Source organism: Sorex fumeus, unplaced genomic scaffold, assembly GCF_029834395.1.
Source record: "Sorex fumeus unplaced genomic scaffold, SorFum_2.1 ptg000021l, whole genome shotgun sequence".
In the NCBI taxonomy this organism is placed as follows: domain Eukaryota; kingdom Metazoa; phylum Chordata; class Mammalia; order Eulipotyphla; family Soricidae; genus Sorex; species Sorex fumeus.
The window spans coordinates 703,546-728,990 of record NW_026606078.1 but is presented as its reverse complement, the minus strand read 5'-3'; the positions used below and the strand labels follow the sequence as shown (position 1 = coordinate 728,990).

General features: G+C 40.8%; 1 protein-coding gene and 1 non-coding gene across 3 annotated transcripts in view; both read left to right on the top strand.

Annotated features, from left to right (window-relative positions):
* EGLN1 (egl-9 family hypoxia inducible factor 1) overlaps positions 1-20,335 on the top strand; it is a 71,238-nt gene extending 50,903 nt beyond the window's left edge. Inside the window, exons 2-5 of one of the 2 annotated variants that reach the window (XM_056113637.1) lie at positions 4,220-4,339; positions 9,105-9,241; positions 15,341-15,408; positions 19,780-20,335. In XM_056113637.1, the coding sequence (XP_055969612.1) occupies positions 4,220-4,339; positions 9,105-9,241; positions 15,341-15,408; positions 19,780-19,844 (390 nt within the window). In that variant the 3' untranslated portion in view covers positions 19,845-20,335. The remainder of the gene's footprint in view (positions 1-4,219; positions 4,340-9,104; positions 9,242-15,340; positions 15,409-19,779) is intronic. The other variant, XM_056113638.1, reaches the window with a different exon arrangement.
* On the top strand, positions 5,955-6,090 carry LOC130023046 (small nucleolar RNA SNORA72). Its single transcript, XR_008792365.1, has one exon. It is a non-coding gene; the product is annotated as a small nucleolar RNA SNORA72 (small nucleolar RNA).
* Positions 20,336-25,445: the final 5,110 nt, after the last annotated feature.

The window sequence follows — 25,445 nt, the reverse complement described above, 5'->3', positions numbered from 1 at the left end:
AGGGCACTAGCTTTGCACAGGGCCAACCCGGGTTCAATCTTCGACACCCCATGTAGGTCCCCTAATCCCATCAGAAGTGATCCCTGAGTGCAGAGTAAGCACTGAAGCACCACTGAATGTGGCAAAAAAAAAAATTGTTTTTTGGTAAGAAACTTTTAACATTAACCACTGATTTGTTTATCCAGCACTATTTTATAAATGTTAACTTCTCCAGGATGAATATTAGAAATATCTAATCCATGCTCTCTAGTCCATTAAAATAAAATATGTATTATACTATGTTGAAAGGATCTAAAAGTTTAAATTGCATTTTTCATCTATTCTACAATTGAAATAGGTCTTGAACTTTTCATCTCTAATCTCTGTCTCTAGTGCGTCCCTCCTCATTGGGATGGAAATTGCTAAAGTACCTGATGATAATATTACAGTTAGGTGGTGATGTTTTTTAGATTTTTGTTATGGTTTTGGGCCACACCTGGAAATGCTCAGGGGTTACTCATGGCTCTGCATTGAGGAATCACTCCTGGTGTGCTTCAGGGACCATATGAGATGCCAAGGATTGAACCTGGGTCAGCTGCATGAAGTCAAGTGTCCTACATATTGTACTATCTCTTTGACCCCGTAGCTAGGTATTTAATTTTTTTTAATTTATTGTCACCATTTTTGAGGTGCTAGAGATCAAACCCAGGGCCTTTCAAATAAGACAAGTGAGGCTCAGGTGCTGAGCCAACTCAGATTCAGTCCCTGGCACCCAATTTGGTCTCAAACCCCTCTAAGAGTGATTCCTATGTGCAGAACCAGGAGTAAAGTGCTCAGTGTGTGTGTGAAAGAGAGAAAACTTTTTTGAGTCACTGTGAGATATAGAGTTACAAAGCTGATCATGGTCAGGTTTTAGTCATACAAGTGTTCCAACACCCATCTCTTCACCAGTGTACATTTCCCACTAGTGTCCTCATTTTCCTTCTGCCACTCTCCATTGCTTGCTCTCTCTCTCTCTCTCTCTCTCTCTCTCTCTCTCTCTCTCTCTCTCTCTCTCTCTCTCTCTCTCTCTGTCTCTCTGAGACTCCTTAAAGGGATAGGTGGGATAAGATGGGATGGTGGAACTTTTACGTTATGCCTTTGGGGCCGGAGATATAATACAGGGGTTATGGTATCTGCCTCATAACTCAGTTGACTCATGTTCAATCCCCAGGACAACCTAAGTTCCCTTAAACACTGTCAGAAGTGATCCCTGAGCACAGAAGCAAGAGTAAGCCCTAAGAACCATTAGGTAGGGCCAAAAAAAAAAAAAAAAAATCAACAATTTCCTTCTTCAGAAATCCGAATGGCTAAAAGGCACATGAGAAAATGTTCCACATCATTAATCATCAGGGAGATGCAGATCAAAACCACAATGAGATATCAGTTCACACCACAGAGACTGGCCCATTTCCACAAGAACAAAAGCAACCAGTGCTGGCGCGGATGTGGTGAGAAAGGGACACTCCTTCACTGTTGGTGGGAATGCCGACTGGTTCAGCCCTTCTGGATAACAGTATGGATGATTCTCAAAAAACTAGAAATTGAGCTCCCATTTGACCCAGCAATACCACTCCTGGGAATATATCCCAGAGAGGCAAAAAAGTATAGCCAAAGTGACATCTGCAATTGTCTGTTTATTGCAGCACTCTTTACAATAGCCAGAATCTGGAAAAAACCTGAGTGCCCGAGAACAGATGACTGGTTAAAGAAACTTTGGTACATTTACACAATGGAGTACTATGTAGCTCTTAGAAAAGATGAAGTCATGAAATTTACATACAAGTGGTACTACATGGAAAGTATCATGTTAAGCGAAATGACTCAGAAAGAAAGGGATAGACATAGAAAGATTGCATTCATCTGGGGAACATAAAGTAACAAAATAGGAAACTAACACCCAAGAATGGCTGAGATGAGTACCAGGAATTTTACTCCATGACTTGGAGGCCAACCACACATAGTAGGGGAAAAGGGAGCTCAGATAAAGAGGGGAACACCAAATAAAGGTGTTGGGAGGATCCTCCCAGGATGGGAGAAGCATGCTGAAAGTAGACTATAGACCAAACATGATTGCCACTCAATGTTTCTTTTGCAAACCACAACACCCAAAAGGAGAGAGAGAGAACAGAGGGGAATGCCCTGCCACAGAGACAGGGTGGGATGGGGGGTATGGGGGGTGGGAGGGATACTGGGATCCGTGATGGTGGGAAATGGGCACTGGTGGAGGGATGGGTATTTGATCATTGTGTAATTGAAACCCAAGCACAAAAATGTGTAAGTCTGCAACTGTACCTCATGATGTCTCACTGTTAAAAAATTAAAAAAAAAATTCCTTCTTCATTCTTTGCTGCACTGCACTGTACTGCACTGTCCTCCCATTGTTCATGAATTTGCTTGAGCGGGCCCAGTAATGTCTTCATTGTGAGACTTGTTGTTACTGTGTTTGGCATATTGAATACGTCACTGGGAGCAATAGCACAGCAGGTAGGGTGTTTGCCTTGCACACAGCCAACATGGCCGACCCGAGTTTGATTCCTCCGCCCCTCTTGGAGAGCCCGGCAAGCTACTGAGAATATCTCAACCGCATGGCAAAGCCTGGCAAGCTACCCGTGACATATTCGATATGCCAAACACAGTAACAAGTCTCACAGTGTTACTGGGCCCGCTCGAGCAAATCGATGAACAACGGGAGCACAGTGACAGTGATTCTTCACTGAGGTTACCAAATAGTTGGTAAAATGTGAAATATTCATACAATCTTAAGAGAAACCAGAGTATTCCAAATAGTTGAAAAAACCTGAATGAACATTTTGGAGATGAGATCACTTTAGGGAAGATTTGATCTTGATAGTTTTTATTTTTAATGTGCCAGAGACATAGGTCAGCAATAGAGCACTAGTCAGTGTTCAGTGGGGGTTCAATCTCTAGCATCTGTTATATATACATAATATATGTATTGTATTTATCATGATTGTCTCAATTATGATTCAAGGCGTGCTACATATGACTTTCTTGAGTAAGTCATGACAAGAGAATTGAATTTGGGGGATTTTTTGTTTGTTTGTTTTTGGGGAGTTTTAGGTGCTACTTCCAGCTTGAGAGTTGCATCCAGAGGATGATGTGGAGCCTGATTTGAATGAGGGGCTCCCACTTGCAGAGTCTATAGTTCACTCTATAATCTTTAATCTCTGTAATTTCCAGCTCTGGGGCTGTTCATTATTGAGAGTTATTGAATCTGTCATTGAAGTCTAAAATCAGGAAAAATGGACATGAAATAGTGACCACAAATTCTGATTTTGATAGAATAGTGTCTATTAGAATGTAATTTTAAAACAACAAAAAATGAAAGAAAAAACCCTAAAAAACAAAGAATAAAGAAAATGTCACTTCACCCCAAGTTTCCACACTTAAAATGCTCTGAAGATAGAACACTGGATAATTTATTTACTAATCAGTGGCAAGCTACTGAGAGTATTCGATATGCCAGACACAGTAACAACAAAGTCTCCAATGGAGACGTTACTGGGCCCGCTCGAGCAAATCGACGATCAACGGGAGGGCCTTTACCTTTTACCTTTACCTTTAATCAGTGTATTATACTTGCCTATGAAATTTTTAAAAATAGCATTTGAGGGACTAGGGATAACTCAGTGGTTGAGTACCGACCTTGCCAGGCACACAGCCATGAGTTCAATCCTTGACATTGCCACACATTCTGAGTGCAGTCTCAGACACACTCAAGTGTAAAAGTACTATATCCAAATGTGTATTTTTCTCCCTCCCAGTCACAACCAAACAACAAAAGGGAAAAGAATGAGGGAATAATAAGACTTTCCCTATAAAAGGTCTTAAAACTAAGTCTTACAATCCTTTTGACTTAGGGAGGGACATGTTGGTTAGGCAGGAACATCTGACTCATGGCAACCAAGAGTTCCTTTCTGATTTTTTGATGCTGGCTCTTCCCATCACTGAATCAGAATTCACCAGGCCTTGCATTGTTCACAGACCTACTTTTATATTCTTTATAAATGTCAATATGGAATATCTTCTTGTCTATAAAATACTGATTTTTATAAAAGTATTTAAAGTCAGAATAGCTAAACATCAGTCATCTTGTTAATAAGCTGTTTTTCCTTTTTTATTCATACATAAAATTCTGAACTCTTTATTATTACTAATCATTACTATTTTATTACAGGCCATGGTTGCTTGCTATCCCGGCAATGGAACAGGTTATGTGCGTCATGTTGATAATCCAAATGGTGATGGAAGATGTGTGACATGTATATATTATCTTAATAAAGACTGGGATGCCAAGGTATGCAACTTAATTGAGTATGTCTTATATTCTCACAGGTATTTTTCTTCTCACAAAAATGAGACTTACTGAACACATGAACAGTTAAAATTTCTCTCAGATTTGTTTTAGTCTCTGTGGATCTCTGTAAAGTGGAGTAGACACAAATACAGCTCAAAGAATAGATGCTTTTATTTCAGAAACTAAAATGTTTCTTCCAAAAATTAACTTTAAAAGCTAGGGAGATAACTCAATTGGCTTTGTTTATAGGAGGCATGAGTTTGATCCCTGGCACCACATGGTCCTCTGACTACTGCCTGAAGCATCCCCTGTGTACAAAGCCACCAGGTGTGGTTCCTCCCCCCAAATTAACTTCTACAGACATGCTTCACTGAAATATCTTCCTTTAGGTCATTTTTATTTTACTCCACTGCATTAAATTTTTTTTTCTTTTTGCATCACACCCCAGCGATGCTCAGGGGTTATTTCTGTTTCTACACTCAGGAATTATTCCTGGCAGGGGATCATATGGGATGCTGGGATCAACCCTGGTTGCCTTATGCAAGGCAAACGTCCTACCCATTGTACTATCACTCTGTCCCCTCTTAGGTCATTTTCAAAAGACACTTCCAGGATTATTTTATAATTCTTTTTTTATGGAGATTGCATATAATCATGAGGGATTTTTGAGGTACTTCTTCATTTTCTTTGTATTGCTATAAATATATGTCATTAGGTTGTTGGATATTGGAAAGCAGGATTCTTCCCCTGATTCTAAAAAAAAAAAAACAGATTTTTTTAGTACTAACAGCCTTTAAAAAGTAGCTAAAGCATATATTTAATCTCTTGTTTCAAATACATAAATTTTTTAAAATATGTATTTATAATTTATAATCTTTAAAATAAGCCTGAGTTTTGGCTGGACAGATAGTATAGGGGTTAAGGCACTCGGCTTGTATTTGACCTATCGCAGTTCAATTCAAGATACCATATATGGTTTCCTCAAGCACTACCAGGAGTGTTCATCAAGGAACACTGCCAGGTCTGGCCCCAAAACAAAAACAAAGTGAATTCGATATATGCAACAGGGTAGATTTTACAGTAAATACATTGTGTAGCTAGGGTAATTTTTTTTCAAATCAGCCCTTAAAATACCACACAGCAAACAAAACAGAACAAAGCACCGCTCCCTATAATACACATAGACATAAAAAAACAAAAAACTACCAGGAATTTTAAAAACTTGAATTTTGCCACAGAGATTAGTACAGAGGTTCAGGTGCAGGCTTTGTGTGGTCCAGTCCCCCTTTTGATCCCTGCCACCATGTGGTATACATTGCCAGGAAAAGTCCTTAAGTCCCCTGAGCATTATCAGGGTGGATACTACTAAATAAGAAAACAAAATTTAAAAACAAAAAACAAAAAAAACACCCTTTTATATTAAAATCAGAAAATTTAGTCCTGATCTAAAAAAAAAAAATCATAAAGTGGAGGTAAGTTTTATTGCTAGTAGATTTTGAGGTATTATATCAACAGGAACTGTTATTTTATCAAGGTTAAAATAGAGAAATAAATCTGATAATTCATCTTAAACACATGGCACAAAATAAGTGGGTATAGCTTCAGTTAAAACTTGCTGCAAATATTCTCGCTGTCCTGATTTTGTAATAATCAGGACAGGCTAAAAATTTGCTATAATATGATCATGCATGTGTCCCCAGATCTAGTACTTTATCCATCTAGGTCTGGTCTTTGAAATGCTGGTGATACATTTAAAGAATCTTTTTTTTTTTTTTAATTTAAAATTTGGGGCCAGAGAACACAAAAGTTTAAAGCATTTACCTAACATGTGGCTAATATCTACAATCCTGGTTTGCATCTTGGCAGAACATATGATCCCGGAGCACATTCAGGAAGTGGCTCCTGAGCACAGAGCCAGATGTGCCACCCCTGCCCCCCTAGTTTATTTAAATTTTTATTAATGAATCACCGTGAGGTACAATTACAGAGTTATAAACTTTCATGCTTGCGTTCCAGTCACACAATGATCGAGTACCCATCCCTCCACCAGTGCCCATTCTCCACCACCAATGATCCCAATATCCCTCCCACCCACCTCCAGTCCCTTACCCCCCACCCCCACCCCCCCGCACCTGCCTCTGTGGCAGAGCATTCCCTTTTGTTCTCTCTCTCCTTTTGGGTGTTGTGGCTTGCAATAGAGGTATAGAGTGGCCATCCTGTTCGGTCTATAGTCTACTTTCAGCACACATCTCCCATCCCAGGCGGGTCTTCCAAACACCCTTTACTTGGTCCCCCCCCCAATTTAAAACTGGACTTTTTTTTTCAGGTTTTGTGAATATTTAGAAAACTGGAAATACATTTTCTTGTCCTAATTTCTGTATTTTGTCAGGCTTTTTCTAGACTGATCTGCCCAGCCAGGGTTTATATGTTATATATTACACATAAGCAGAAAAGTTTGTAGTTTTATGTGTAGAACTAAAAAAGTTAATTTCAAGATTTCACTGAATAGCAGTTTACAAAACATTATTCTTGGGTACTGTGGAGACACCACAAAAATAGAAATAGTCTCTGATTCAGTAGAGTCAGCTGATCTATAGATTAGTAGATTGACAGTTACAGTAGGTTCTGCTCAGTGCAGGATAGATATAGGAGCTTGTAAGGAGAGTAACCTAATTTAGAGATCAGTAGAGGTTTCCCAAAGGAAGAAGGAAACTTCAACCATTGCTTTTTAAAATCTTTCTTAGTAGATCACTTGTGATATTCCTAATGATTCCAGCCAAAAGGACTGGTACAGAAGAAATAAAAAGACATGTTTGGACTTAAGACCATGTACAGCGGTTAAGGAGCTTTCCTTTTACTCAGCCAAACCCGGTTCAATCCCCAGTACCACATATAGTCCCCCAGAACACCCCCAAGAATAATTGCTGAACAGTGCCAGGTGTGATCCAAAAAAGAAAAGAAAAGTGATTAGTCACAGTCTACAGCAGAAATTCCAAACTTATTTGACCCACTTCATTTTTGGAGAATAAAAACTTAGTGCCACATCCTACCTTTTAATTTTTTTGGACCATATCTGGCAGTACTTGAAGTATAGAAGACTTTGAGGGTATCAAGCCAAGGCCTCATGCTGCAAGTGTGTGTTGCTGCTGAGTTCTCTTTCCAGCCTCAAAATAATACCTTCTTTAAGCCATCTGAAAGAGTTCCCCATTTGTACCTGAGGCTACTAATCCACTCATAGGATACTTCCTGCAACCCTGGAGGCTTTGGGAAAACACTGGTCAGAGGTTCTTGAGATGTTTACATGGTGTATTTTAGTAATCTCTCTGAACCATTCTAAAATCCTGGAAGTCAGGCTAGGACACCAAGTTGCTTGAATTAAACAGCTTCTCTAGGTGACCAGAGATGAAGCTCAGTAGTAGCACAGTTTAAGAGTCTGTGTGCTAAGGAATTTCATTTTTTAAGCATTAAGGGCCACTCAGGTATGTTTCACTTTGCCTTAATTCCCCCCGGGGCTGGAGCGATAGCACAGCGGGTAGGGCGTTCACCTTACAAGCGGCCAACATGGCCGACCCGAGTTCGATTCCTCCGCCCCTCTCGGAGAGCCCAGCAAGCTACCGAGAGTATTCGATATGCCAGACACAGTAACAACAAAGTCTCCAATGGAGACGTTACTGGGCCCGCTCGAGCAAATCGACGATCAACGGGAGGGCCTTTACCTTTACCTTTTTTAATTCCCCCCACATTATGAATATCATGAGGACAAGAACTGTCTACATTATTCTCTACTTTGTACCCACGGCCCACCCACCACAGACCTGGGAACTGCAGAGAGTGCATATAGTCAGGATTGTAATGAATATCGAAATGCCAAACACAGTAACAACAAAGTCTCCAATGGAGACGTTACTGGGCCCGTTCCAGCAAATCGACGATCAACGGGAGGACCTTTACCTTTACCTTTACCTGTAATGAATAGCTTAGTCTAATCTCCGAAAAGGAAGGGTATTGTGTGTGTATGTGTGTGTGTGTGCGTGCGTGTGTGCATGTGCGCGTGTGTGCAATCCTTTATGGAAGTTATCCAGTTTATGAGCAAGTTATGATTAGTGTGTCCAGTGCACTCTGGATGGAGAGGCGAGAACTACAGCTTCTAATAGTGACCATCATGGTGATGATAATGGCAGGGAAGAGGGGGATGAGTTGTTTTTAATATAGGCCCTGATGGTAATTGGTGGTGGTAGTGGCAGTGGCTTTAAGGATAATACCTCCTTATTGATGTATTGAATTTTGACTATCCTGTTAATTGTTTTAACATCCTATTAACAACTTTAAAATAAAATAAACTACCCTACCAGTGCCAGAATGACCCTAAGCTCACTGGGGTGCTTCTTCCCCCTAGAAAATAAAATAAACATTTCAATTCAGAGTGATTTAAAACCATCCATTTTAAGTGTGGGTTAAACCATTAGTGTACACAGAAAAATGCATGCTATATCTTAAGATGTAAGTATACATCTTACAACTTTTAAATTTTGATATTTGTTTTGTTAGGTATTCACAGAAATCCCTTATAAGTGTAGTTTTCTATGTATTGTGGATGTACAAAAGAGTCTCAACTCATTTTATATCTTTATATTCAGAAATATTTGTAAGTAGCACAGTTAAGAATTTTTGGTCATAATAAAGATTTCCCTCTAGGTCCCCAATCCCAATACTTAATTTAGCATTCTAGTTTCTTATACTATTATATATTTGGCTCTTTTCATAGGTAAGTGGAGGTATACTTCGAATTTTTCCAGAAGGCAAGGCCCAGTTTGCTGACATTGAACCCAAATTTGATAGACTGCTGTTTTTCTGGTCTGACCGACGAAACCCTCACGAAGTACAACCAGCATATGCTACAAGGTAATATTCCTTTTAAGAAAAAATTGGTTTGGTAGAATAGGAGGGGATACATAGATAAACTTGAAGGCTTTTTAATGAATTTAAAGCTATCTTGTTCTTCAGATTCCTTTGTCTTGTAATGCTTCATTTATAATAGATTTAATTTGAATAATTTTCAGATTTATTTTCAGTCAGTACGAAATGTTGTGACTTTCTTTGTATAGCCATTTATTGTTTGGATAAGAAGTGGAAGTAGATACCCTCTCATCTTTCTAACCCCATCATCTTGTTTTGTGAATCTCTTAATTACTATTTGTTCTGATTTTGTGAGGGGAAAATAGGTTGGGGGATAGAATGGTTATGTAGAGAAGAGAAGGACATATTTTTAGAAGGTAAGGTGGGGGGAAAAGAGAGAGGGATGGTGTAGAAAAAGAGTAGAAATTTGAGGTAACCACAGTAGAAATGAAGAGAAAAATGAATAAGAAAAAGAAAATAGAAAAAAATGTTATATGTAAGAACAAATGTTAGAAAAATAAGACTTCGGTCTTAATAATAAGTATCTTTAAGTCATATTCTTTGTACATTATATTTTATGTTCTCAACATTGTCTAAAGGGTGTAGTATCATAAGCCTATTTATTATATGTAATAAATTATTTATTAAAAAATAAGGGTGGCAGAGAGAGTACAGAGGTTAAGGCTCTTACCTTGCTTGCAGCCAATTGATTAAGTCCCCAGTTCAGTATGGTCCCCTGAACACTACAGAATCAGCCACACCCCCAATTATTATTAGCACTGAGCACTGTCCTCCCGTTGTTCATCGATTTGCTCAAGCGGGCCCAGTAACGTCTCCATCATGAGACTTGTTACTGTGTTTGGCATATCAGATACATCACAGGTAGCTTGCCAGGCTTTGTCGTGCAGGCAAGATACTCTGGATAGCTTGCCGGGCTCTCCGAGAGGGGGCGGAGGAATCGAACTCCTGTCGGCCGCGTGCAAGGCAAACGCCCTATACAGACCAGATCCCTTAGGATAGAAGGTTGCTTTCTTGAGTGCCCAAGCTCTTCAAAATTTTTACATTTCCAAAGGCTGGTACGATAGTTCGGCGGGTAAGGTTTATAAGCAGCCAACCCAGGTTGGATCCCTGGCACACCTTATAGCCCCTGCCAGTACTGACCCCTGGGCTCGAGCCAAGAGGAAGCCCTGAGCACCACCAGATGTGCCTGCCCCCACCAAAAAATTTTACATTTGCCCACTAAGTGGAATACTAAGTGTCAAAAGTTCAAAGGAAAGGGGGCTGGAGAGGGGCTGGAGTGATAGCACAGCGGATAGGGCATTTGCCTTGCATGCGGCCGACCCGGGTTCGGTTCCCAGCATCCCATATGGTCCCCTGAGCACCGCCAGGGGTGATTCCTAAGTGCAGAGCCAGGAATAACCCCTGTGCATCGCCGGGTGTGACCCAAAAAGCCAAAAAAAAAAAAAAAAAGAAAGGGGGCTGGAGATAGGACGGCCAGTCACACGCTTGCCTCACACGCCGCTGACCTGGGTTCCCTCCCTGGCATACCGGATGGTCCCCCAAGCACTGCAGGAATAACTCCTGAGGGAGAACCGCCAGGTGTGGCTCCCAAACAAAAAAAGTTTGAAGTAAAAGGAGTAACTATGGAAATGTCTCTTGTCCAAACTGGGCCTCTGGCCTGCAGACACACTCCTTTTATTACCTGGCCTTCTGAACTTGAGACTGTCTCCCAGGCCCGGCCACCAAGAACACATCTGGTCAGAGTAACAGGCTGCTGGACCTTCAGCCAAATGGCCCTGACCCTCCCCTTGGCTAATGTGGGCACATGTGCGTATGCATGTGGACACGTGAGCACATGTGCAGCTGAAGATGCCATGGGCCTGTGGCTGCCACGCGTATGCTCCCCGACCAGAACCAGGAGCCCCACAGTCACAGCGGGGAAACTTACCGAAGCCCCACATCCCTGTGGGGGCTGTAGGGAGAAGCCAAGCATAGTACCAGCTGCAGGGGCCACGGCAGAGCTCCCCAAGGAGAGTTACCAGGAGCCATGCCAGATGGAGGCCCGGACAGCCGTCCCCACGGACAGCTGCCCCAGAGAGCTGCCCCTCACCGCTCTCCCAGATAGCTCTTCCCCCAGCTGCCCCCAACAGCTATTCCCCTGAGTTGTTGCCTGGACAACTGTTCCCCCAACTGTTACCCCCAGTTGCTTTTTTGTTTGTTTGTTTTGTTTTTGCTTTTGGGGTCACACCCAGCAATGTTCAGGGGTCACTCCTGGCTTTGCACTCAGAAATCACTATTGGCGGTGCTCGGGGACCATATGGGATGCTGGGAATCAAACCCAGGTCGGCCGTATGCAAAGCAAACGCCCTCCCCACTGTGTTGTCGCTCCAGCCACGTGCTCACCTCCCTCCTCCTCTCCCCCTCCCCCGCACCCCCTGCAGTTGTTTCCCCCCAGTTCCCCCTCTCAGGTCTCCAGAGAGCTGAGAGGAACTTTCGTATGGAGAAGCCACAGGTTCCTTGACACCATGGGGCTCCCTGAGCACAGGGCAGGTGCAGCCCCCAAACAAACCATGACATCATCATGGAGATGCCCGACTCCAGCCAGAGGCTCAGGAAACCCTTACCCGGGGCAGAAGGAGGGAGTTGTCTCAGCAAGCGGCAGCAGGGTTGCGGGGCAGGCAGCGGAGGGCAGTGGGTAAGAGCAGGGGCCACGCCAGGCTGCGGGGCTCGACTCTGAGCAACTAAGAGCTGCAGACAGTGGGCAGTGACCCAGCCCTGGCTTTCTAGAAGGTTCCTTCGGGGTGGCGCTCAGGCCCACAGCCTCGCAGTGAGTGGCGGCAGTGCCACATGCCACGCACCAATGTCAGACTCACAGCCTCCCGCCTATTGTTATTTTTCTTTTTTGCTATAACCAAATATCAGAGAATATGTTGAGACTGTTAAAATAATGACCAGGTTCAAGAGATAGCATAGAGGGTGGGGTGCTCACCTTGCCCTCATCTGACCTGGGTTTGATCCCTAGCATCCCATATGTTCCCTGAGCACTATCAGGAGTAATTCCTGAGTACAGAGCTAGGAGTAATCCCTGAACATTGCTGGTGGGGGCCAAAATAAATAAATTAAATGACTAACAGTAATAAATAAATTGAAAGTTCAGGGTACAGCAAAAGACTATTACAGTGGATATTATAGACATTGCCATGACCCCTGAACACAGACTGGGAGTAGCCCCTGAACATCACCAGGTGTGGCCCCAAACCAAAACAAATATTTGTAAAAATCAGTACAACTTGTAAATATCCATTTTTTACTATATATAGAGTTTGAATGTTGTAATGGGGAACTCCTAGCACTTAGTTGGTTAGATCTAGTGAGAAGTGGCATACCCTTGCTTGCACTTGAGACAAGTCAGCATTCAGTAGTGATGTTAGAGGTGAGTAAACCTTTGATGGTATTCGAATTCTAAAAGCTTTTTTTTTTTAACCTCTCCCTTTTTTCTTTCCTTCTGAGCTAATATTACCTACAGACTAAGTCACAGAGTGGGTAGCAAGCTGAGCAGTTTTGTAGCTAGAGATCACAAGCCATGATTGGAAACCAAAAGAAGGATCACTATTTATCTGCTGGCTAGCAATACCCATCTCTGCCCCTGATACTTCTTTAAGAATTTTCCTGATTTCAAATCATTAAAGTTTTATTTAAAAAGTAATAAGGGGCCGGGGATGTGGCTTGATACCCTGCATGTGTAGGGGCCTGGGTTTCATCTCCTGCATTGTAGAAGCAACAACGAAGCAATAGGAACAATAGTAATGAATCTAAATAAAGGTAAAGGTAAAGGTAAAGGTCCTCCCGTTGTTCGTCGATTTGCTCGAGCGGGCCCAGTAACGTCTCCATTGGAGACTTTGTTGTTACTGTGTCTGGCGTATCGAATACTCTCGGTAGCTTGCCGGGCTCTCCGAGAGGGGCGGAGGAATCGAACTCGGGTCGGCCATGTTGGCCGCTTGTAAGGCGAACGCCCTACCGCTGTGCTATCGCTCCAGCCTATTAAGAGAAATATTTTCTGATTGAAAAATAACATCACAAGCCTTTTTTATGGAATATTGAGAATGGTCTGCTTGTACCCTTTTTTAATGGAGTGATAACACATTTTTTTAAATGCCAAATGATTGTGTAGAGTGTGTGTAGAATATGTGCTATAGGTTCATAGGGTACAGAGTATAGCAGAGCACAGTATAGGGCTGGAGCAATAGCATAGTGGTAGGGCGTTTGCCTTGCGCACAGCTGGCCTGGCCCGGCCGGGTTCGATTCCTCCGCCTCTCTCGGAGAGCCCGGCAAGCTACCGAGAGCATCTCGCCCGCGTGGCAGAGCTTGGCAAGCTACCTGTGACATATTCAATATATGCCAAACACAGTAACAACAAGTCTCATGATGGAGACATTACTGGGCCCGCTTGAGCAAATCGATGAACAGCAGGAGGACTGTGACCGTAATGTGCTATAGGAGTATGAAAGAGGGAGAAAGTGATAAATTAGAAAAGATGTGTGAGGTGTCACAGTGAAGAGGGGGCTTGAATAAATGCAGAAGCGGGGCCTCACCAGAAGCGGGGCCAGAGAGATAGTATAGTGGGTAGGGCATTTGCTGTGTACACAGCCAACCCTGCTGGTAGTGTGCTGAGCACAGAGCCAGGTGTGGTCCCTCCCAACAACCCTCCTCCCCCCAAAAAAAGAATAATAAAAGAATAATAAGTAATGAGTAAAGCTCTGGGAGCACATGGCAAGATTAATGATTGAGTTTCATATATACAATATTCCAGTACCAATTCTCTAGTTTCCCTTCCACCTCCCAGTCTGCCTCTATGGCAGACAACTTTTTTTTTTCCTTTTAGGCACTGTGGTTTACAATATTGATAAGATTTCATTCATAGCACTTGACCTTCTTCCTGTCCTCCAGAGTCACCACTTTCCTCACCATTGTCGTATGATAGAGCTCTGATATCTAAGTAACTAAAAGCTTAACTGAAAAGGGCAGAAGTTCCCAAATTGATTTAGTCTCCTTTCCTTTTTCAGGAAAAAAAAAATCACCAAATAGCCCCCCATTCTAAGAGAAACCTATTTCTTTTAATAAACAAAACAGAAAGAGTTCTCCAATTGTACCTAAAGCTACATCCTGGATCCATGACTTTGGTGGAGTGGGGTGAATAGCACCTCATATGATCTCATGTGCACATACCAGAAGTGATGCATGAGCACAGATCCAGCAGTAGGCTATGAGCACTGCTGGATATGCGCCCTCCCCCCCCCCACACACACACAGGTTGCATGATTTAGTTCTCTTCATTTGATCAGTTTTGCTTTCCTCCCATGAACACTGTCCAGAATCTTAATGATATTTTAACTAATTGCTGTGTTCTACTAAGGAATCTTCTGTGGTGTGCTTCTTACTTCCTACAGTGTATGTATGGTTTTTCCCATTAAACTGCTTTGTAGTTATTAATAAAACAAAGATGTCATTTATTTGTGGAATAAAATATCAAAATAAGTGGAATTTTCAGAATAATCACATTTAGCTAAAGTTTAAATGTCACAGATTTTAATTCTTTCTTCACGATACCTGGTTATAAAATGGTAAACATCTATTAACAGTGATGTCCTCAGTAGCTGTTCAGATGTTAACCCTCTTTTTCACTGAAGATCCCTGACATCAAATCCTTTTCTGTCTCTCTTCTCTTCTTTAGTATTTATGCAATATTGACAGTCTGCTTTTTCTGGAACAGCTTTTCTTTCCACCTTCTTATTGACTTTGTCTGTTCTGCTATGAGTTTGCAAGTGGTGTTAAATAGGCATTAAGAAAATCATAAGAACACATTAGCTTTGAGACATCAATTTTACCCACACCTGTTCTCTGCTATACTCTTGATTGATCATTGAAGTTACTAGGTGAGTGGTTTGTTAACTGCACTCATTTGTCCTCTGATATCATTCCAATGTAGGCATTATTTTGGTATTACAAGTTTTAATAGATCATTGCAACAGCATACCACTTCTCCCTCCCCCACCCTACCCCACCCCCAATGTGATCATTCTTATCCTATTCTAAATTTTCTTTTAGGTACGCAATAACTGTTTGGTATTTTGATGCAGATGAGAGAGCACGAGCTAAAGTAAAATATCTAACAGGTAAATATTTTGGGGGGTCAGGGTATACTGGAAGGAAAAAGCCCCACAGTCAGGGGTGCTTGTGAGCACAAACACTGTCTTTATTAATGTTCTGAAGACTTGCTCCTTGTTTTTATTCAGTTCCTTAGTTCCCTTAAGAGAATTTCTCTTAAGTCTTCTTCGTAGTTATCTTTAATGAATGAAATAAGCCAAAGATTAAGAAGGTCTGAAATAAGGAAGTCTAGGGAAAGTATTATATGCAAGTCGAATTTTCCTGTGATTCACCTTTTTAATCACAGGTTGCTGAACCTGTAACTACCACCTGGCTTCCTCTTATTCTCCCCTTAATCACTTAATCACTTAACTTCCCGTTAGTCGTTGATTTGCTCGAGCGGGCGCCAGTAACGTCTCCATTTGTCCCTGTCGCGTGCTAGTGTAGCCCAATGGCATCTGTTCGCTCCGGGAACATGAAGGGCCTCAAATCGATCGTTCATGATCTTGATGAAGAAGTCTGACCATCTGGAAGGTGGGCGGCCACGCGGTCTTTTGACATCCCGTGGAATCCAATCAGTAACAGCTCTAGTCCAGCGGTCGTCTTTAAATCTCATTACGTGACCAGCCCATCTGATTTTCGACACCTTGGCAAATGAGACAGCGTCCCTGATTCTTGATCGTCGACGGATGTCAGAACTCCGGATTCTTTCTCTCATTTGAGTGAAACGTGATATCCCAAGCATAGCTCTTTCTATTCTTCTTTGGGAGACCTGAATAGCGTTCTCATCTTGTTTGCATAGGGCCCAGGTCTCTGAGGCATATGTTAATGCAGGAAGAACAGTGGAATCAAAGAGAAGTGCCCAGAGCCGGAGGTTCTTCGTCCTCTTAGCTATTTCTTCGACGTTCTTGAAGGTGTTCCACTACTTCCACTACCCAGCTGTTGCCACACTCCAGGACGCTTTCCGGACCCGTGTGGCCGCTTGCGCATCATAAGACACTAAATACCCATCTTCCGGAATTGTCGTACCATATTTGATAGGGTTCAAATATGGTAACACCTACAAGGGTGATTAGAGGTCGCCCCAAAAGCCTCTATCCCTCTCGGAAAGACTGGCAAGCTACCGAGAGTATTCCGCCGGCACGGAAGAGCCTGGCAAAGCTATCCGCTGTGTATTCGATATGTCAAAACCAGTAACTACAACTGGTCTCATTCACCTGACTCTGAAGGCTTCACCGACATGGCGGCACTGAGAAGGATGAGAAAGGAGAGGCCGACAAAATCTCAAGGCCGACGTAGGCTGCTACAATGAAGGAAGACAAAAATGATCGTCTGTACTTTCAATGCACGTACGCTAGCATCAGATGCATCCATCGAGGACCTGATGGTACAAGCGCGAATGATCAAGTATGACATCATTGGTCTGACCGAGACAAGAAGGCACGAATCTCACCATGCCGTTTTCGACACTGGAGAAGAATTATTCCTCGGAACATGCGATAAAAGAGGTGTTGGAGGCATCGGTGTCCTTGTCAACACAAACTTGGCCAAGAGCATTGATTCATTCGAATGCCTAACAACCGGAATCGGACGTTTACATTTGAATAGATGTGGCTCACTGCCTGCAGTTTCTATCTTCGTTGTCTACGCACCAACATCTCATTATGATGAAAGAGAAATCGAGAAGTTCTACATGGAGCTAGAGAAGTTCTATAAAGAAGACCACACCTTCTACAAGATCATTGTGGGTGATTTTAATGTCAAAATAGGACCGAGAAGATCAGCTGAAGAACTTCACATCGGGACCCATGGCCTAGAATGGAACGAACAGGGTGAGAGACTGTCTGAGTTCATCATGTCGACCAAGACCATTCATGGTAACTCACAGTTCCAGAAGGCAGAATCTAAACGATGGACATGGGAGTCTCCCGGTGGACGATTCCACAACGAAATAGACCACATCATATTCAATCGACGGTTTTGCCTGACCGATGTCGCTGTTGTCCCAAAATTTCGAGCAGGATCGGACCACCGTCTCCTTCGTGCAAAATTCTACTTCACAGAGCGGGGAGAAAGGGCTGCAAAGTTCAAAAAGAGAACACCCAGAATGACCACCAACTGGGAACTCTTTGCTACTATTGCGGCAACATGGGAAGATGCCATTGTTGACAACATTGACGAGGAATACGATCGACTGGTTCAGCACCTCCATGAATGTGCGAGGAACACCAAGAGAGAGATAGCCACAAAAAATTGCCTATCTTCAAAAACTCTTGAGCTAATTCGCCAGCGTGGTTTGGCGCATGCCTCAGTCAACCGCAAGCTAACGTCCGAGCTCGCAAAGCAGTGCAGAGATGCGATCAAGGAAGACCTCAAAGAGAGAAGAGCAGAAGTACTGATAGATGCGGCAGAAGCCGGGAAAAGTATTCGTAGCGCCCGCCTGTCCTTCGCCAACTATAAGACCAAGATGACTGCCCTCCGACGTCCTGATGGATCCATCATCACATCCTCCAGAACGGCAGTGGAGAAGATTATCCATGACTTCTACTCAAATCTCTTCGATAGCCATGTCCACTTGCCGAAATACCAAATTCCACAGGATGGATATGTCGTTCCCAACGTTCTCCCTTCTGAAATCCGACACGCCATTTCGTCGGTAAAGAAACAAATACCACCTGGCCCAGACAAGGTCAGACCTGAACACCTGAAGAACCTGCCGTCAGTACTCATCAATACACTGGCTCGGCTCTTCACACGCTACCTGTCTGAATGCAAGGTTCTGTCCCAATGGAAAACCAGCAGGACCGTACTACTGTTCAAGAAGGGAGACATCCATGACATTGGCAACTATCGCCCGATCTGCCTATTGTCTGTCATCTACAAGTTGTTCACTCGAGTCATCCTAAATAGGATTGGCAGAACACTAGATGAAGGACAACCATGTGAGCAAGCTGGGTTCCGCAAAGGATTCAGCACCATCGACCATATCCACACAATAACCAAGCTCATTGAGGTTTCTCGGGAGTTCAAGATGCCACTCTGTTTAACGTTCATTGATTTAAAGAAGGCCTTTGATTCTGTTGAGACGGAAGCAGTCATTGAAGCCCTAGCCAATCAGGGCATTCAAGCCCAATACATCAGGATCCTCCGTGAGCTGTATTGCGGATTCACTACCAGGATCTCACCATTCTACAAAGAAGTGATCGTTGATGTCAAGAGAGGGGTGCAGCAGGGTGATACCATTTCATGAAAACTCTTCAGTGCCACCCTCAAGAACATCATGCGACGACTGGAATGGGAAGGAATGGGAGTGAAGATAGATGGTCGGCAACTACACCACCTCCGCTTTGCTGATGACATTGTTTTAATAACACCAAACATCAGCCAAGCGGCACAAATGCTGGCCGACTTTGACCGTGAGTGTGGAAAGGTAGGACTACAGCTGAATCTTACGAAGACAATGTTTATGAGAAACAGCCTCATTCCTGACGCCCCATTCGCTCTCAATGGAACGACCATCTCCGAATGCAACAGCTATGTGTACCTAGGTCGAGAGGTCAACATGACAAATGACCTGGCACCCGAGCTGCGCAGGAGGAAGAGAGCGGCTTGGAACGCCTTCAAGAACGTCGAAGAAATTCTCCCCTTAGAAAGTTAATATTCTTTCCTTTTAAACACAGATGAATACTCCAGGTCTTCCATGTTCCATAAAGAAAAATAATACAAGGGAGAATAATTGAAATGCCAGAATTAGTAAATCAGACATACTTGTAAAGTCCTTATCTGTCAGCGGTGTCCATAGGTCAGCATATTTTACCAAGTCCAAAGATCCTCCAGTGTGCTAGTTCCTCTGCCTCCCCTTAAAGATTATCTCCTAGAGTAGAGGGCTTTAGTTCTCTATGAAATGGAACACATACCTGTCTTTTCTTTAAATCCTACTTTATAGCTCCTAAAAATCTGTTCAGTGTTCTCATTACTGATTAATTAGCTGTATTTTCATGAGCTATTGATAACCCCACGTCAACCTTTAAATATGTTCAGGCATTTTTGTTTTTTAATGTCATTATTTGTGGCATATCAGACCAGGGTGTGTCTTTAGTGTTAGTGAACATTGCTTTTTAGAATAAACCAAACTGCCTTTAAAATAAGAAACGAGACAGTCATTATCTCTGTGTAGTAAATAGTTTTTATCTTTGAATGTTTTCTAGCTTCAGATTCTTAGTATTCAATAATACTATAAATGATGAGCTGCTGAGGGTCGGGTTGGAGATGCAAATTTTCACCTGATGAATGGTTTGCAAAGCCCCTAATAAACTATTAAGAACTTAAGTAGGAAGCAGTAATAGAATCTCTCTAGTGCATGTTGAATCAATGATTGCTTTTTGTTTTTTACCTTTCAGGTGAAAAAGGTGTGAGGGTTGAACTCAATAAACCTTCTGATTCAATCAGTAAAGACATCTTGTAGAGCATTTGATCCAGCAATAACATCACTTCACCTACGATTGTTGACACACTATTGGTTGACTTGTGGGATAAAGACAAATAGACGACCAGTTGGTGTATTAATAAGAAAACAAACAACTTTCACGTGTTGCATCAAGAAGAAGATTTTTGACTCTGTTTCTTTTTCCTGCGTGATTGACTCCAAAACTATGATTGCTTAATGGAAAGAATAAGCTGTCAACTGAAAATGGTATTTACATCTGGACATGAAATAAGTGCCCTAGGGTAGAATTTTTTTCCATTCTTACACTTTGCCAGATCTTTCATCTAGCTGAGTTAATTTCATCTCTCCCTTTTTTATATAGTCAGGTTTGAATTTGAAGTAATTTTTGTATCATCAGGTACAATTTATCAAAACTGAATTGAGAAAAGATTACAGTATTATTCCCCCAAAATAGCATCAATCTATTTTTGTAAACCTCTTCGTACTATTAAATTTTGCCCTAAAAGACATCTTATGATTGTTGCCAGTGACTGATGATTAATTTTCTTTGTACTTAAAATAAGCAAAGGAGCACTTTAATTACCAACTGAAAAATCAGATTTTTTGTAGTCCTGCCTTACACTAATTTGAACTTTTAAAGATTGCTGCTGTTGGTTGTTTTATTTTTTAGACATTGTTGATAATGGAACATAACAGTAAACCCACCATTTACTACCAGTAACTTTTAGCTCATTTTATAAGAAAAAAATAGAAAAATAAAGAAGGTTTATCTTATAAGTTAATTAAAAAAAAAAACCTAAAGTGACTGGCACTAATGAACTTGAGATTATCTTTAGCATCAAGTTCCCAAGATAAGGGCTTTCTAATGCATTTCAGGTGTATTCTATAGATAAAGTAGGTAACTTTCTGTTCCTAAGACTTTCCCTTCAGGTTGATTATACTTACAATTTTGCTATTATGTTTCTTTTCTATTCTTGTGGTTCAGCTGATCTGCAGATCAGAACTGTTGGATAGCATCTAGAGGAGACTGAACTGTATCATGTATACATATAGTGAGTGACTCCTCAGACATTGCTGAGGCATTCCTCAACTGTGATGCTGGCCTCTTTATCAATCCTGGAAAACAAATGTTTAGTTTAAAACAAAACAAAACACGTTATTTTTATGTTTAATGGTTTCCTTTTCTTTACTTTTGAGAAAAAGAGAAATATTACAAAAATAGTGAAATATCACACAAGACCTCCCAGACTCCTATTATTTAACAAATGAATTGGGGTGGATGTTTTAGACTTCATTTCCTAGGCTCTTTACAAAGCCCAGTGGTGTCTATATTTCGCATAAATTATAAATGTAAGATCTTGCCCACTTCAGTTTTCTATCTCATTTCTTGATCTTCTCCGCCAAAATAATGTGAGTACAGAAATTATTCTGTATATTTCAACTTATGACCGTTTTAGCATCTGTATAGCTTGTATTCAATTAGAGTCCTTTTCTATGGAAAGCTCAGTAATTTTTATTAAAAGATTGCTATTGTTCATGTAAAACATGAAAAAAAATTGTTTAGTGAAACTGACAGTGTGGACCTAGGGTGAGATTAAATATTCAGTATTATGATCTCACTTAGAAATTGCAGGAGAAAATTATAGTTTGTTTTTGTTTTTACTTGCCTATGTTTAGTTTTGTTCCACTTGTTCTCTTTGTTCTAGCTACTATAACATAACACCTTTACAATAAGTGCCTCTGCCAGCCCTCCTGGGAGTGCAAGTTGTCTTTGCCATCTGGCCTGCAGTACTTGTACTATGTTGGCCACAACTTAAAAGAGCTATCATTTTTAAATCTTGTAGGAATTGTTATATTGATGGGAGGCTTGTTTGATTGTCAAGCACACAGCAGTGGCCTTTTAATCTGGGAGCCCATGTGTCATTCAGTTGTGCATTTATCTGTGCTGTTGTGCAAAGGTTCAGATTCTATCTGTGGGTCGTGCCTGCCAGAGAGGTCTTTGTGTTTGGGGCGGGGGGAGGGGTGGAAATTGACATAATTTCTTGGAGAACAATATGAAAAAAAAATCAAGACTTTAGGATAGTCATTTCTTTAATACCCATTTAAAATTTTATTTCATGTAAGTGGAACTTGTCGAAGTTGGATTCTATTTAGAACAAAATTTGAAGGTATTTGTGGCCTATATTTATTTAAAACATGGTTAAAGATAAAGCTTCATAATACTGTTTCTCTTCCATACATTACCCAGCTGTAAGACACAGACCTTTACCAACAGCAGGCAAAGAATACCAGAATTCTTATACTGATAGACTAAAGTCATGTAATTTGAAAAGCGGTGTTTCCATTATGAAAGAGCTCTCGAGATGCTTGTAAAGCTAATCTAATTAAAAAGATGTATAAATGTTCGTGAAAAGGTATGGTTATTTCCAGCTGTCTTTGGTTTTTAATTCTTTATCATTCACTCTCATAGCGAACTCTTCTATCAGATAGTGTTTTTCTATCACATCTTTGTCATGCTTAGACCAGAAGAATGTTCAGTGCTACTTTTGTTTTAAATAGGGACCACATCTAGTAGTGCTCAGGGAGGACCCAGGGCCACTCATGGTGATGCACTGCCCTGTGGTACAAGCATGATGCTCTAACTCAGAATATAATGCTTGAACCAAGCATTACACAGAGACCAAACACTAGGGCTATGCCCAGCAGTGCTTGAAAGAACCATGTGGTAAGGGAATATAGCTTAGGACCTGGCACTTGAGATATTTTTCTGGCCTGACACTACTTTTTATAAATAATAAGGGAAAGAAAGAGTAGTCAGGATAGGAGTTGATCAACTATAAACACAACTGGATCATAGTTGGATTGTGTGGGATCCACAAGCTATTATTTGGATTTTCAGCACTTGGATTCTTGGATATAACTCAGTGGAAGAGCACATGCCTTTATATGTATGAGGCCTGGGATTTACTCCCCAGCTCCACAAGAAAAAAAGGTAAATGGATTCTTCCCCTTTTAAAGGGATTTTTAAAGTACCTCTAATGTGCATAACTATTGAACATATCTATACCACCCGTTTGCTGCATGGGTGTTAGGCATTTATCTCTAATTGTCACGAGTATCCTATTGTATTTAAAGAAGTTTAATTTGTTTGGTCATGGGCTAAAATACAAGAATTATAATGTGAGATCAATATACAATTTTCATTACGTATTTAAAAAATTAGTGGGATGGTTTTGTTATTTTCTTTAGGATATTTGAAGAACTTGTACTGAAAGATGAGTAAATAATTTGAGATGAAAACCAACATGTATAGTATAATAAAAAAAAGCATTTCCAGAATTGACAGATATCTATTTAATTCTGTCAAAACACTTAATTTGATTTTGTAGGCCTTTTTGATTTTAAATTAAACAGAGCCTTTTGAAACTTATACCATTGTATGTATAATAGTGATTACTTTCCAAGGTGGTCATGGTCCAAAATGAGAGCTATAATTTTGGCCTGGATGCAGTGATTGATACTTATACCATATGACCATACACATAATGTCATTTTACCTAGGTATGTTTTCAGTTAGCTTGCAAAGATTCAGAAATAAATGCATAGCCGCCATTGTTGCAAGACAGGTTAGTTTTTGTTTTTTTTTACCCTCTGAGATCAGAAATACAGTTGCCCAGCGTCTGCTTTTGCTTTTAGTGCAGTTCATGCTTACCATCAAGTAAATTTCACATGGAAATTGGAGATGCTCAAGGATCTGTACTTTTGGACCAATAATGTTTCATTGAATGAGACCATTCTATTGACATGATCTCATGAGCTGTAAAGAATTTTCAGGCAGAAAACACTTAAATATAAACCATTTCACAGAATGAAGAGAACAAAACAGCTAAAGCTCTTTTTATAATCAAATGATGCATTTGATAAATAATTTTTTAACTATATCATAAAGGTTACTAGATAAAGAAGTTATTGTATAATGTGTAAGGCTTTCCTTATGTCTTCTCCCCCTCTCCCCGTCAGGATTATATTTCTGTGGTGTTCCACAGACTATCTTAATGTGTTTTTTTTTCTCCAGAACATACAAAGTAGGCAGAGCAAACTATTTTCATTTACAGCTAAAGTAGATCAAATAAAATTTTTTTCTTTGCAGTTATAAAGCTGGTAAAAAAAAAAAGTCCGGACTTTAATAACATAGGCTTTCCTTTTCTGGTTGAATTTTTTATAAGTTGGAGTTCTTGTTCTCTTAAGAGTTTTAAAGGAAAATAATAGTTCCTTGTGTTCTTCCTCTGAGAATGTATTTCAACTCGGAGGAAGAGCAAAGTGATTCTTTGGATATTTGCTCACTTCTGAATAACATAATTATACATAATTATACCTCTAGATCTTGATTTTACAGTATTGGACATTCTCTAGTACTCTAAATAGGAGATAAGAATATAGGCCTTGGGACCACAGAGATAACAAAGTGGGTAGAAGACTTGCCTTGCCCATGGCCAAGATGGGTAGTACACCCAGCATTCAGCCCACCGCCACCATATGTACCACACAGTTACAAGCATGCTTCTTTGGTGTATAAGTTGTAACATATATTTGTAACTTCAATTACATTAAAAGTGTTTTCTGTTAGAAAAGTTTTACACTATGCAAAGCTGAAACAGTGAATCATCATGACTTTTCTTTTACAGTTTGCTTCTTTCTTTATGTCCTAACTTTTCATTTCCTTCATGGTTTCTAACCTGCAGTATCTGGAATGGTTGTCTTCCTACCAGGTTGGTACATAGCTATCTTCCTTAGATCTCTTAACCATTGTTCTGGACATCCCCTTGATCACTTTCGCTATTGGATCTAGTATCTTCTTTCTTGGCTTGTTTCCTCTTTTCTAATGGAACAAATCCTTCAACTCTTCCTATGAAAAAAATATTTTGTTGCTAAATTTTCTGAGATCAGTGCTTTAGTTACTCTCAATTGGTAATTTGCATCACTTTAATGTAATTTAGAAATGACTTCCATTCAGGTTTTTGAAGATACTGTCTCATTCACTCTAGAGAAAAAATAAAAAAACAAAAAAACTTTTTCTCATACTTTTTGTGGCATCTGCTTTTTCTTTGTTACAGCTGTTACAATTATTCTTTGTCCTCAGGGCTCTGGTTTTACTGTGGATTGCTTTCTTTGCTTTACTTCTTTTTTTTTTTTTTCTGAATTGTGGCCACACCCTGTGAATCTTGGGCCTTACTCCTGGTTCAGTGCCTGGTGTGGTGCCAGGGATTAAATGGATTAGATTGCATAAAAGCAAGCACCTTAACCATTTTACTGTCTCTGGCCCTACTGTTGGTTGCTTTAGACCGTGCCTGTTCTTGGCCAGTATGCTAAGATGTAAACTGTAAATTACTATTCTACATTTGGGGATATTTTCTTAAATTATTACTTTCTCTCTTCTCTTCTCTGTTCTTCTGAACTTGTATTTACTAGTTTCAGCCTGTCACTTATAGACATTATTTGTCTATTTGTCCTCACTATGGAGTCATTTATTTTCCAGGTTTCTAGGGATTCTCAGGTCTTTAATTTTCAAGGACTCTCTATTTTTCAGATTAAAAAATATGTAGCAACTTGTTTAATGGA